This window comes from Typopeltis vanoorti, chromosome 9 (genome assembly GCF_054136105.1).
Source record: "Typopeltis vanoorti isolate ZY-2024b chromosome 9, IOZ_Tvanoo_1.0, whole genome shotgun sequence".
NCBI lineage: Eukaryota > Metazoa > Arthropoda > Arachnida > Uropygi > Thelyphonidae > Typopeltis > Typopeltis vanoorti.
Window position 1 is genome coordinate 78,159,725 of NC_143557.1, and position 15,879 is coordinate 78,175,603.

General features: G+C 35.9%; 1 protein-coding gene across 1 annotated transcript in view; it reads left to right on the forward strand.

The window, feature by feature from the left end:
- Window positions 1–15,879, forward strand: part of LOC150103172 (HEAT repeat-containing protein 3) — a 193,966-nt gene that overhangs the window by 124,796 nt on the left and 53,291 nt on the right. Inside the window, exon 8 of the mRNA XM_090397657.1 lies at window positions 1,044–1,143. Within this exon, the coding sequence (XP_090253783.1) occupies window positions 1,044–1,143 (100 nt within the window). The remainder of the gene's footprint in view (window positions 1–1,043; window positions 1,144–15,879) is intronic.

Genomic DNA, 15,879 nt, shown 5'->3' on the forward strand with positions numbered 1-15,879 from the left:
TTTCCATATACAAGTAGCCAAAAGGTGTCACACCTTATTACTAAAATACTCTGGATAAGAGATTGTTGTTGAAAAGTTATACCATAAATTAAAGATGCCAAGAAATTATATTCTTTGTTTAATCCTAAATTTATTCAAGTGTAAGAAACAAAGTAACAAAGTTTGCGCCTGAAGTAACTGGTGAAAATTTCATTTTATAGAACGCAGGGAAAGGATGAGTGGACATCCTTGGAAGTTGAGAACGAATGCAGTCAAGATAGGGATGAGAGGTAGATTTTTCTCTCATTGGGTGGTATGTAATTGGAAAGGGGTTTATCTTTTGAGTGTAGGTAGTATGAATGAATTGAAGAAAAGGTATGACAGATGGTGATGTGTAGCCTACCTCTAAGTCCCTTACTTCCTGAAGGTATCTAATAATAATAATAATAATAATTTTAGCATTTTATGTATAACAGCAATGACAATAATAATATAATGTTATAAATTTCAAACTAGCGTCTGCACAGTTGCAAAGCTACATAGCCGAGTGGCTATGCGCTTCGCAACCATATGCCTGGGAAAGGAGTGTCCTTGGCTCGATTCCTGTTGCCGATGTGAGGAGCTTAAGGATCTTTTTCAGACATAGCCAAGTTAGCCGGTCTTGGGCGTGAACTGCAGGGTTTTTCCCTCCCACAATCAGGCAAACCGGCCCCGTTAACACACACATCTACAGACATAGGACATACTAGTAGGCATAAGGCTAGCCACCTTATCCTCAGGATGGATACGGCTTAGAAGAGGTAAGGATAGCCCCATAACAGGCCACTAGCCCTAATAAATGAAGGAAAGAAGAAGAAATTTCAAACTATTTAAAATCACATGAAATTAAAATTATATTGATTTTGAATTTTATAATTATATAATATTTAAATGAAAATATTTGGTTTTTTTAATGTGGAACTGTGGGTGATGTCTAAATTTCCTCTGTGTAAATATAGACAGCTACCTACAGACTACCTACCTATCTCTAATTTTTGTTTCTTTGTTTACTTTATTTGTTCAAGGCAGAAACTGAGAATGAGTTATTTGAGGAGATGAAAAAGCAGCTGACTGCTAAACAAGTGGCCTTAGAGATACTAACAAATATGTGCTGCAGTGAAGAAGGTATGCATTTATGAATATATCATAAGAATTTTGTACAAGTTGTACTTTTTCATCTAAGCATAAATGGTGTTTCATGATGTTATATTTAGAGATTATCAAACATTACTAGAAGCCTGAAAATGGTGTGAGATAGGTTTCTTATTCTTCATGTATAATTGGGATAAAATGTGAGTTTACTAGAGAAAGTCTAATGACTTTCATGTGACCTGAAAATAATGTGACAAGTGAAAAAATTATCATAGACCATAAAAAAAAAAAAAAAAGAAAGAAAGAGAGAGAAATGCTTTTCATTAATAACATTCTTTTATAATGATATCATTCGTATCAAAGCAGTTGAGCATAGTCATTTTTGGTACTTTTGATGTAATTTTGTATTGCCTAATTGTGCAATTAAAATTGTCCTTTTGCAAATATAAATTTTAATAGCAGTGTATTGTTTAAATTTCATTCTTGATTTCATCCCACTGTTAGTTGTACATGCAACTATAAACATGAAATATGAATGTTAAGTAAAATATTTAATTTTGAACTAATTATCTGTCTTGCTGAATCATCCACGTGAGATATCCTGTCAACTGCGCCATTTATGTTGTGTCCCAATTTATGATTATTATTCTAACAATTATCCTTACAAGTGCTAACACATAACTTTGACATTTAAAACTTTCCTATAAGTTACAATATACATGCATAAATCTCAGGACATTTGAATAGTTATATAATTAATATTGACAAGCATACTCTCATTACAATCAGTGCTGTACTATAGTCCTAGTATAATTTTCCTTAGTCTCTTCAACTGTTCAGTAATAGTACAATGATTACAATTACCTACGATTTCAATTAACATGAGATTTTTACAGTACCTTTTGACTTGGGTTTTCTATATTGGCCTCTACCGTTTTTCCGATTGTACTATCCTGGGATGAACTCCTCTATAATCTGTCACTCCAAAGTTCTCTTGGCATTAAACTGGGCTTTTGTGATCTTAAATTATCATACTTGAATTAAGGACACACTTAGAATCATCTATACAATGGCTGTGAAACTCACCACGTGGGCACTGACAGACTGTTCTTTACAGACTGTTATCTCTCGTTGTTGTCACAGAATGATGAAACACATAGACAATACCTTCTTTCCTTTAGCGAAATGGCATTCCTCGTTTCTTACCATAGGAATACGGAATTGAAATCCCACTCACTTTTGTTCCCTTGTTGTGTCGGACGGAGATTAACTCCAACCCCGCCACTCAGGAAAACCGCATGAAAAACCTATACGAAAAAGCTCGTGAAGAAACTATCCAGGAAAAAGCCTTGTGTGTGTGTGTGTGTGGGGTGATTCCTAACCCTTTTATACCTTAACCCCTACCGGCACCTTCTTTAATTTCTTTTCTCTGCCCCTTACTGGATTCGACTTTACCGATCAATTAGGGTGGCGTTTTTCTGCCAAACATCCTGCGTTTGGGGAGCACACGACTCACACGTGGCGATGTCTTAATTCAGGAATTGACTCTGAGCGATAGTCTTTTGCTTTTTTGCTAGCCTCAAATTAATCCCCCTTCCAAATTTTTCTAAGAATTTACTTAATATTTTAATCTCTCATTTCAAGTGTTAAAACTAGCCTCTCACTGACTAATCTTTTCTGTCTTACTTAGCTAATTTTTTCATATCACAACTGTAATATATTCCTTCTTTTATTATTTAGTTCAACAAACACTTTTTGTTATATATTTTACTTGGATGCAAGAATATTTTTCTTTCTTTAAATAATTTATGTATTAGCTCTTATACAGGTGTTTTATTTTATTTTCTCTTCATGTTACACCATGATAACTGAAAATTCCACGTAGTGAAGGTATCAGGGTGTAACACTGATCTAGTAATTTTGTGCATCAACAGCTTGAAGTGATTTTTTTGTCAGCTGGAGATGTAATAGATATACATGCTCATCAAAACTTGCATGCAGTATGCTGATAGTGTTTTGTAGTAGTAGCAAATTGTATGCAAGTATTTCACATGTTAAAAAATGGCCAAGCATCACTGATTAAGATGCTGTAGGCATGAGAACATTAAAAAAATAAAAAGAAGTGCACAGGCTTTCTTTCTATGTTATTCTTAAAAACAGGAAGGTGATGGAAGGTAGTTTTGATGAACTGACAAACATCAGCTGTAGATTAGTTATAGCCTAGTAGACTTTCTTTCCATAAAGTTTGTGCAAGGCATTTTCCTAACCATCTCAAGAATGAACTGAGACCAATCCAGGGTCTGCACTTGCTTGATTGAAAGAGGAATGTGGTGTTACTGAAGCATGTTATCATTGGTGATGAAATGTGAATCTTTATTACAAGCTAGTAACCAAAAAATAAAATGGAAAAGTTCCGATCACAACCTTTAGCACGTGAAAGTGATACATATCCTTCTCTGGGGTTCACTAGAACCAGTCTTTAAATATCAGGAAATGAGGCACAACAGTAAATGGACTCCATTGCGGTGATAAGCTGCATGATATGTTGAAACTAGTGATTCTGAGCAAATGCCAATAACTGCTGTTCACAAGGTGTAAGTAAGGTGTTGTGTTGTTGCCTGATTATATCCATCTCTGTACTGCAGAGCAAATTGTGGAAATAGTTCATCTGTTAGGATTTAAGGTCTTATAACATCATCTATAGTCTAGATCTTGCTCTGTAAGACTATCTTTTTTTGAAACTATCAAAAAAAAAATTGCTTTGAGATGCTATCATGCTGCATGAAGATAAAAAACATGCTTACCATATCTGTACTGTAGAACAGAGGTATTAAACAAGGTTTTCCTCTTTCTGGTCTTTTTTACATAATTGCCATAGAACCCTTTCTTGTGTTGAGTAAATATGTTGCTCAGGACAACGCATCCTAATCTTTCTCCAAGCTTTAAGCCTAACGGCATATGCTGATATAGCATATACTGTTATAGCTCACCATGATGTGGATTTCACTTACCTACAAACAGCATATTAAGAATATCAAGCAGCTTCAGGAGCCAAACTGCACATAAAACTACAGGACTGTAATGCAGCAAATGGAAAAGCTGCATTACAGTCCTGTAATGCAGCTTTACAGGACTGACAACCCTATTTTCAGCTACTAGTCTTCAGATGGAAACAAATGGAACAAAACCAACTGACTCTCCTACAACACGCTATCTTCTTATGGGAGAGCAGAGTTTAGTATCATTCAACTACAAGGTAACCTTTCATACCCTGTTTTCATAAACAGTCAATGTCATGAAAAGCCACGTAAACAGACCATGGAATACATCTTCTTTTCTGCCACCAAAGGTTTCGCTCTCAACTGTCTTAACAATAACAACACATGTGCAAATGCATCTGACTACCTTTTATAGAAATGCCATTCAACATGGAAAATTCTAGACACAGTGAAAGCAGCTGCACTTTCTGAAGTACTCAGGGAGCCTCTCTTCCACAACAACATGATAAAAAGTCTGATCACTAACCAACAGCTTTTGTTCCATGGAGTTGGCAGAGTGTGAGTCATAGCAGATATTTTATTTCTATACCTCATGTGGTGCTGTTCCCCAATCCCTGGCAACTATTGAATAGGGAAACTAAACAGGTGGACACCATCAAATCTGCAGTTCAGATAGCCATGCCAAAAATCATCTTGAGCAGGCCTTCAAGAACCAACAGTAGAAAACATGACACCTACATATCTCTTTCATTTTGCATCAACTCATCCAACATACACAAAGTTTATGCTTTTCTACTCCAAAGGACACAGCAAGCAACTTCACCAGAGGATCCTTAATAATTTCAACAAACACCCATTAAGTGGGATCTGCTTTATCAAAATAGAACCATTAACTGACATACAATTGAGAATGTGGCATAACGCTCTCCCCAATCCCTATTATACAACACAGATTTCAGTATGAATTATCAGAAAACTGCCTCTTTGTAATAGAAACATAAGTTCATTACATCTACTTGGCAGATGTAGCTACAGTTGGCAGACAAAGCTACAGTTTCTGTCAAGAAACTGTAGCTCTGTCTGCCAGTTGCTTCCAGAAGAAGAATACTTGAACCTTATCCATGCACAATCTAGAAATTACCCTGTCTTCAACTATCTCTTTATCAGTGTGAAGCAGCAATATATAAGTTTTATTTATAGTATTTAAAAAAAAAAGGTGGAGGGGAATGCTTAAGAGTCAAAGCTGTGTGACTGAGAGGAAACCTCCACATAGCCTTTAAATGAATGCTGAAAACTGACCAGGGCTTCTGACCTAATGTCCAATCCTCTCCTTCTCGTGTTGCACCATATTAGATATCTACCTGGATACTCAACAAACCAGGATGGACTGGCAATTTGGGATATAGCTGACCAAATTGTATTGTTATTAGCTGGGATGTCACCTGGTTAAACAAGGCCTACATAGTTTTCCCCAGGAAACCAGAATGAACAGCAAAAAGTCAGCTACTAGAACAAATCCTGAAAAACATCCCAACTCAACATCACCAGAGTTCAAGATGGGTACTATCAAATAAGAAGCCTGAATGACAAAGAAGAATTGGATTCAGTACCAGATCAATATAAGAGGAGTGATTGAACCAAAGGCAAAAACTGGAGAAATCTGAGCAATAAATACAAAATGTTATATTCAGGCGATGACAATCAAGGAAAAGGAGTAGCTATAGTATTCAACACTAAATATGAGGCTAATCTTCTTGAATGACAGGCAATATAAAGTAGAGTGATGTGGGCAACTATCAGAATGGGAAACTGGACAATGAGACTTATTTGTGCCTATGGTTCCACAGAAAGTTCTACTAAGGTAGAAGTGGAGTAATTTTTTAAGGCTTTAGAGAAAGCAACTAACACAATGAAAAAGGAAAAGTTGGTCCTTGTTGGGGATCTAAATAGCAGAGTAGGAAATGATTGTCACACATACAAAAATATTTTGTGAAAATTTGGAGAAAAGAGTAAAGCTAATAATAATGGAAAATACCTGTTGGATTTCTGCTCAAAACATGGACTGGTTATTACTAACACAACGTTCCAACATAAAAACATGCACAAATTCACATGGAGAGAAGAGGCAAGGAATAATAAAAGTCTCATTGACTATATTATTGTTGATAGTGGTGATGTTTTCTCACTGGTGCAGGACACTAGAGTGTACAGAGGATTTTAAATTGGAAGTGATCACCATTTAATCTTGAGAAGGATAAAATTGAATTTCATGTTGGAAAGAAGAACATGTAAGAATGTTTTATAGCAAATAAAAGTTAAACAGCTCGCAGATGTGAACTGTAGACTAAAATACACAAACATTATTCAAGAAAAAACGAAAGAGTTGGAGAACAGGAAACAAACCCTCGAGATTCAGTGGCAAATTCTGAAGAAAATATTGATTGATTCAGCCAGAGAGGCATGTGATGAGTTGTCTGCAAGGATAGAAAAATCAGAACTCCATGGTGGACACAAGAATTAAAGAGGCAGTGAAAGAAAAGAAGAAAGCATATCAAAAGTTCCTGGCAAATAAGTCAGTTTGTGCTCTCAGAGAATTCTTCTTATTATTATCTGAGACCTCCAGGGGAGTCGAGGACTCATCGAGGAAGGCTAAAAATCACCCAAACCAGCTATCATACTTTCCCTTAAATCCATTCACACTAGATGCACTTACTACCCCTAAGGGCAAATTATTCCATGTCCTCACTGCTCTCTGGGAGAAAAACCTGGCTCTTTCCCCTTTCTTGAATGTGAACAAACTTAACTTCCATGGATGCCCTATGTTCTCCCTCCATCCTCTCTATAATGAAAAATTTCGTCAGTTGAAATCCTATAACATCCATTCAAAAGTTTATAGACATCTATCATATCACCCCACTTTCTCCTGTTAACCAGAGTCTGCAATACTCGCAATCTCTCCTCATAATCTAAATCCCATAATTGGGATTAATAACTCTTAGTAACTCTTTTTTGCACCCTTTCCACAGCTTTTTTATCCCCTTGGAACCTGGGAAACCAAATCTGCACATAATAATCCAGGTGTGATCTTATCAAAGTCTTATAAAGAGGCAAAATGACTTCCTTATCCTTACATATCAAGGTTCGCTTCTACATCGCAATTATCTTCTGAGTTGTATTTGCAACTTTTGCTGTGTGACCTTTGAACTTTAAATTCTTATCCACCAAGTGAAAATTCAGTTTTTTGTAGCATAATCCTGCTAATATAATATGCCACTGGAAATATAATCACACCAAAGTGCATAACTTTACACTTACTAACATTAAACTGATAGCCATTTTCGTTTGCCCAAATTTCCAGTATATTCAAATTATTTTGTAATTGATGAATATCAGTAGCATCTCTGATTACCCTGCCTATCTTCTCATCATCAGTAAACAATTGCACATCTGATGATAGACCCTGCCCGATGTCGTTTAATGTATAGATTGAACAATAATGGCTCAAGTACTGAACCCTGAGGTACACCACTGGTTACCTTAAATTTGGCAGATTCACACCCACTGTACACCACTTTTTGCTATCTGTCTATCAACCATTCCCTGATCAAAGTCAAGAGATTATATTCCAATCCCATATTCTCAAGTTTATGCAACAGCCTTTTGTGTAGTATCCTTTCAAATGCCTTAGAAAAATTCAACATTATCATAGTGTATCCATTCCCTTTATCCAACTCTGCCATAACATTGTTATAAAATATGAGCAAATTGCTAAAACATGACCTTCCTTTAGTAAACCAATGCTGTTCCTTGCAGAGTATAGCATGTTTATCTACCTATGTGTCTAACTACTACCGACCTATCGGTAGTTAGATACATCAGTTTTTGCACCACCCTTGTACAATGGAACTATCATACATTCCTTCCATTCCTGCGGAATCATTCCTGAGCTGAGACTCAAGTTATACAAGTGTGTGGAAAGCCTAGCCAATTCAGCTGAACATTCCTTTAGCAAATATTCCATCTGTCCCTATCGACAAATTCTTATCCAGGTTATGCAACAGCTCTTCAACCTCATTTTCATGAAGCTCTAACTCTTCATCCAACGTAGCAGTAGCACCATGCACCACGCTACATACACCTGGTTGATATATCTTAGCAAAGTGAGCACTCATTAACTGAACAATCTCCTTAGCTTCCGACACTTGAGTACCATATGCATTCAATAAAGTTATTCTTCCACATTCATTCTTTCTTTTGCTTGCAGCATAGTGATAAAATTCTTTTGGATTGCTTTTAGCTTGCATGGCAAATTTCTTTTCATACTCCGTTTTTAGATTTCCTCACCATACTCGTTACTTTTCTGGTCTGAGCTTTATATATTTCATAACTGCTGTCTTATTCTCGAGATATTCTTTCCACATCATCTTATTCTTGTGGATCTCTTGCTTAATAAGGTTGCACATCCATTTCACTCCCAACCTATTCTTCAAACAGTAGGGATACATTGAGATACAGCCTCATTCAAGCACTTTTTCTTAGATTTCCATGCATTGCTGACATTTTTCTCATTCAGTAACTGATACCAAAGATAGTATTCTCCTAAGTTGATTATAATTTCCAGCTTTGTAGTTCAGCATGTAACCTGTTTTAATTGGAGCTTTAATACAAGTAGATACTTCCCAAGAAAGTACAACATAATCACTGTCACCAATTGGTGGTAAAATAGCCATATTCTTGACAGGGACCCCCTTCTGACGCTATGAGCAAATCCAACACTCTTTGACCTTGAGTTCCTTCTTTCACATGCTGCTTGAGAAAGTTGTCTCGCAACAATTCAATAAATTCCTCTTCTTTCTTATCATGAGCATTCTCTTCTACCCAATCAATGTTTGGAAAATAAAAGTCACCCATAATGATCATTCGCTTGGTAAAGCTAAATTGGCGATGCATTTCTTCGTCTCCTACAACTGAGCCACCAGGTCTGTAGCAGCACCCCCACCATATATTTCATCCTGTTAACCTCCACTTCACACCAGATGGACTCAAACTTATCTACATGGGACATTGTTACCATCATTGTTTTCTTGTGTTTCTACCCTAACTGGACTTAAGTCATCTGATATCATTAGTAGCACTCCTCCTCCTCCTATCCCTTCTGTCATTCGTAAAAATAGTATACCCATTACACTCGATCCTGCTTACCATATCTGATTCTGATAGCCAGGCTTCACTAATGCCAACAATCTTAGGGCATATCGTATTTAATAAAGCAACGAACTCAACCCCTTTGTTTCTAATGCGCCTGACATTTGTGTATAGACATAATAAATTACCACCTAGCCTATTCTTTAGATATGCAGTCTATTTGGTCTTGTTCTAGAATTTTCTCTTTTCCCTCCCCAGACATACTTAAAAGGTTTGAACCCAAAATAAATTTTTCCACTCCTTCGCCACATACATAACCATGTTTGAAGGCATTCATATCTTCATCACGTTTGCATACCATAGCCGAACTTTCACACAATTTTTCCAATTCTTCCCTTTATAATCTAGTTTCTCTGACTCTCTGCATTAGGTCTCATACCAAGAAGTAATTTCTCCAGGCTTCTGATGCCAAATAAATTCAAGTGCAGACCATCATTCTTATAGTAGTCTTTTCTACCATCAAACACATTCCACAAGTCTAAACGCTCGCATCTATCTTCTACACAGCCTCTGCGTGAAACCATTTGCTATCATTGTGCTCCTTCTTAACTCAATACTGTCATATCCGGGTAGTAATCCTACAATTTTTACTCTCTCACATTTCTTTCTCACTTCTTCCAACAGACCTTTCATATCTTCTCCCATACTATATTTGTCGCCATTTAAATTATTAGTACCTACTAGCACTACCATTTCTTTTACTTTTCTTTTTTGGTTTTCAATTACGTTTGTCATATATTAAATTTTCATTCTCGGGATGGTAGAAGTGGTGACTCCCTTGGCAAGCGCAAATTTTAAAATTGAGTCACTATACCATATCACCTCTTTTTTCTTAGACATTAACTGACTTACTTTATTGTTATTAATATTTTGATTACCAAGTTCAGTATTTTCCTGCCTGTTCTCGTTCTCATCTTTTTTCTTATCCTGTCTAAGTTTAGTCAAACGTTTTTCCACCTTTTCTAATTCCCTGGTCGATTTTCTAATGATTTCTTTTAATCGAGCTATTTCTGATGTCATTGTATCCTCAGATAAATTATTATCATCATTGCAGCAGTACTTTTGTTCACCAAGACAAATGCTCTCCTCAGTAGCTACAACTTTTGCTTTAGTCACTGTCTTGTTATGACGAGTTTTTTAAAACCTCGTCGTAACAAGACATTTTTTAAAAATAGTCATCATCATCATCAAATTCCTGCCATGTACCCTCAAGGGGTGTACAGGATATGACAGTACTACATGAAAAATTTACATCATTACTAACTTCCTATCTACAATTTAACTCCAAATCAGTCTGTTACTTGTCAAGACTCCAACATTATCAGATCTTATATTTCTATCGTCTAAGGCACTTTGTACTGTATCAATCCACCTATATCTTGGTCTTCCTCTGGGTCGTTTTCCTGCCAACCTGGCAGAGAACACTTGTTTTGCTAATCTTTCCTCTCCCATTCTATTTAAGTGACCATACCACCTGAGATTAGCTCTGCTAATGCATTCCTGGATGCTGACAATGTCAAGTTCTTTCCTAATATCCTCATTTTTAATATGATATTGCCATCGATGCCATCTGTTCACGCCTCTAATCTTTCTCAGGACTTTCATATCTGCGGTCTCTAGTCTTTGGTCAAGTGTTTTACTTCTGACCCAGCTCTCAGATCCATAAGTTAAAACTGGTTTGAACACTGTCTTGTATACAGCTAATTTAGTGTTCCGACTAATTTCTCTCTTATTCCATATGAATTTATTCAATTGACTTCCCACCATACCAGCTTTGCTGATTCTGTTGTCTATTTCTATATTTAATTTACCATCTTCAGTAAAAATCGTGCCTAAGTAGCTGAAATGTTTCACTTGTTCCACAGGTTCTCCATTCACAACACAGTTGACATTTTCAGTGATTCTACCTATTTTCATTATCTTTGTCTTTTTATTGCTGACCTTCATACCACGTCTATTACAACAGCTATTCAATTTAGTCAGAGAATCTTGCAGACTTGTAGCGGATTTATTTAGAAGTATAACATCATCCGCATAAAGCAAAGAGCTGACATTAACATCTCCAATTTTGATATCAGGTTTAATACCACTTTCCTTCATAATGTGATCCATATAGATAATGAATAACAGAGGGAATAATGTACATCCTTGTCTCACACCAGATTTAACATTAAACCATCTTCCTGTACTTCCTTCAATTCTAACTGCTGACTTACAACTCAAATAAAGACTAAGTATTGCTTGATATAATGCCCCATTGACACTATATAACTGCAGCGTATTGAATAGCTTCTCTCTCTTGGCACCTTGTCATATGCCTTTTCCAAATCGACAAAACTTAAATACAGATCTTGGTTATATTCCCATGCTTTCTCGACTATTTGTCGTAAAGTGAAGATCTGATCCTGACAGCCTCTATTTGGCCTGAATCCATCTTGTTCTTCACCAAGCTTTTCTTCCACAATTCTTCTCAACCGTTTCTCAAGTATACTTGCATAGATCTTGCCAGGAACACTCAGTAGGGAAATACCTCTGTAATTCTCACATTCAGTTTTATTTCCCTTTTTATATATGGGTACTATGAGAGCTCTACTCCAATCATCGGGAATTCGCCCCTCTGTCCAGGCTTTCTGAACTATGCAGTGCAGCCACTGTAAGACTTTTATACCACCATACTTCAGCATTTCTGGTCGAATATCATCTACTCCTGCTGCCTTTCCACATTTCAAGCCTTTGATGGCTTTTTCTACTTCAAGTATGGATATGTATTCCTGATTGCATGCCTGGTCAGTGTTTTTTTATCACTGTGCTGTCATCACTGCTTGTTTCATTTAGCAGTTTTTCAAAGTAATTACTCCATACTTCAAGGATATCTTTTTCTCCTGTTTTCATGTCACCTTTATCATCTCTAACTCCTTTTACAGCACTCTTTCCTCCATTCCTAAGCTTCTTCAACAACCTCCAGAATATTTTGCCACCTTCTTGATATTTATTTTCTATATTCTTGCCAAAGTCCTCCCATCACTTTTGTTTAGCTAGTTTTACACACTGTTTAGCTTTCTTACATTTGTCTCTGTATTCTGTAAGAGTAAAAGCTGACTTATTTGCCAGGAACTTTTGATATGCTTTCTTCTTTTCCTTTACTGCTGCTTTAACTTCCTGTGTCCACTAGGGAGTTCTGATTTTTTTATCCTTGCACACAACCTCACCGCATGCCTCTCTGGCAGAATCAATCATTTCTTCAGAGTTTGCCACTGAATCTCCAAGGTTTGATTCCTGTTCTCAAACTCTTTCATTTTCTTTTCAATAATCTTTCTGTATTTTAGTCTATAGTTCACATCTGAGAGCTGCTCAACTTTTATTCGCTTTAAAACTTTCTTGCATGTTATTCTTTTCAATATGAAATTCAATTTTATCCTGCTCAAGACTAAATAGTGATCACTTCCAATTTCAAATCTTCTGTACACTCTGGTGTCCTGGACCAGGGAGAAAACATCACTATCAACAATAACATAGTCAATGAGACTTTTTTTATTCCTTGCCTCTTCTCTCTGTGTGAATTTGTGCACATATGTTGGAACATTGTGTTAGTAATAACCAGTCCATGTCCTGAGCAGAAACCCAACAGATATTTGCCATTATTATTAGCTTTGCTCTTTTCTCCAAATTTTCCCAAAATATTTTTGTATGTCTCACAATCATTTCCTACTCTGCTATTTAGATCCCCAACAAGGACCAACTTTTCCTTTTTCATTGTGTCAGTTGCTTTTTCTAAAGTGTCAAAAAATTCCTCCACTTCTACTTTAGTAGAACCTTCTGTGGGACCATAGGCACAAATAAGTCTCATTGTCCAGTTCCCCATTCTCATATTTGCCCACATTACTCTACTTGAGACTGACTGCCATTCAAGAAGATTAGCCTCGTATTTTGTGTTGAATACTATGGCTACTCCTTCTTTTCCTTGATTTAAAAATAGTAAAAACTAATAATATTTCTAAATTATAATAATAAAATATATAAATATAATATAAATAAAATAAAATAATATAAATAAAATAAAATATAAATAAAATAAAATAAAAAATAAAATATACTAAAAAAAGTAGCTAAACAAAAGTCATGGAAAGACTTTGATAAGAACATAGAAAAAAAAATATCAAGAAGGTGGCAAAATATTCTGGAGGTTGTTGAAGAAATGGAGGAAAGAGTGCTGTAAAAGGAATTAGAGATGATAAAGGTGACATGAAAACTGAAGAAAAAGATATCCTTGAAGTATGGAGTAATTACTTAAAAAAATTTCTAAATGAAACAATCAGTTATAGCCCAGTGGTTAAAAACACTGACCAGGCATGCAATCAGGAATACATATCCATACAAGGGGGTGTCTGAAAGGTTCTTGGCCTACCAATAAAAAAACAAATTTATAATTTCAAAACTATTTTTATTTTTCAACATAATCTCCCTTAACATTAATACATTGTTCCAGCGATGATCTAGTTCCATTATCCCGTCCCTGTAGTGGTTCTCATTGAAGTCAGAGAGAGCCAAATCTGAGGAATAGGGTGGATTCTCCAACAATTCATAGTGCAGATCCCTTAATTTTCCCATTGCCAAAACACCTTTGTGGGCAGGTGCATTGTCCTGATGAGAGATAATTTTTTCCTTCTGCAAACCGGGTTGTTTTCTTACGAATTTTTTCGTCTAGTCTGGTTAAAAGATCGGAATAATATTCCCTGGTTATTGTTTTACCCTTTTCAAGATAATTAATAAACAAAATACTTTTAGCATCCCAAAGCACCATTACCATGACCTTTCCTGCTGATGGAACCGACTTTGTCTTCTTTGGTGCTGAACAACAAACGGCTTCTGTCACTGTTTTGACTTCTGTTTGATTCTGGTTTGTAATCGTGAATCCAAGTCTCATCCATAGTAATAGATCAACACATAAAATCAGTTTTATTCTTGTTAAAATGCTCCAAGCACTGTTCAGAGATTTTCATTTGAGTACATTTTTGATCTGCCATGAGCAAGCACGGCACCCATCTTATGCAAAGCTTTTTCATTTGCAATTCTTCATGCAAAATATATCCTACACGTTCTTTTGAAAAGCCTATAGTTTCAGCAATTTCATGCACTCTGACTCGCCGGTCATTAAATACCATATCATGCACTTGATCAATGATTTCTGGTGTTATACTTTTTGGGCGTCCTTCAACTGGATCATCTTCAAGGCTGGTATGGCCATGTTTAAACTCAGCAGCCCATTTCTTAATGTTGAAAATGATGGAGAAGAGCACCCATAAACTATTATGAACTTTGAATGAATTTCTTTTGGCATTAAACCTTTTACAAAGAATTTTATAACTGCATGATACTCAATTTTATCCATTTCAAGGGGATACAGACAACACTTTTGCTTCAGATAGCTGGATAAAACAAACTACTTGATAGAATGACTTGGAATTTCACATGGATGCTTATGACAGATGTACCAACACCCAGAAAAAAAAAAAAAGAAAAAAAAAAGCTTGATAATAGTGTTCCCATCGATGGCTTAGAACTTTTCGTGCCACCCTCATACTTGAAGTAGAAAAAGCCATTGAAAGAACGAATTGTGGAAAGGCAGCTGGAGGATAATATTCGAGAAATGCTCATGTATGGAGGTATAAAAGTCTTACGGTGGCTGCACTGCATAGTTCAGAAGGCCTGGACAGAGGAACGAATTCCAGATGATTGGAGTAGAGCTCTCATAGTATCCATATATAAAAAAGGAAATAAAACTGAATGTGAGAATTACAGAGATAAAACAAACTACTTGATAGAATGACTTGGAGTGTTCCTGGTAAGATTTATGCAAGTATACTTGAAAAACGGTTGAGAAGGATTGTGGAAGAGAAGCTTGGTGACTAACAAGCTGCATTCAGGTCAAATAGAGGCTGTCAGGATCAGATTTTTATTTTATGACAAATAGTCGAGAAATCATGGAAATACAACAAAGATCTGTATTTAAGTTTTGTAGATCTGGAAAGGCATTTGACATGGTGCCAAGAGAGAGAGAGAGAGAAGTTATTCAAACTCTACAGTTGTATGGTGTCAGTGGGGCATTATATCAAAGAATACCTAGTCTTTATTTGAGTTTTAAGTCAGCAGTTAGAATTGAAGGAAGTACAGGAAGATGGTTTAATATTAAATCAGGTGTCAGACAAGGATGTATATTATCTCCCCTGTTATTCATTATTTATATGGATCACATTATGAAGGGAAGTGGTATTAAACCTGATATCAAAATTGGAGGTGCTGATCTCAACTCTTTATTTTATGTGGATGATTTTATACTTCTAAAGAAATCCAGTACAAGTATGTAAGATTCTATGACTAAATTGGATAACTGTTGTAATAGATATGGTATGAATGTCAGCAATAATAAGACAATGAAAACAGGCAGAAGCATTGAAAATATCAACTGCATAGTGAATGGAGAAACTATAGTACAAGTAAAACATTTCAGCTATTTAGGCAAGATTTTTAGTGAAGATGGTAAATTAAATATTAAAATAGAATAGAA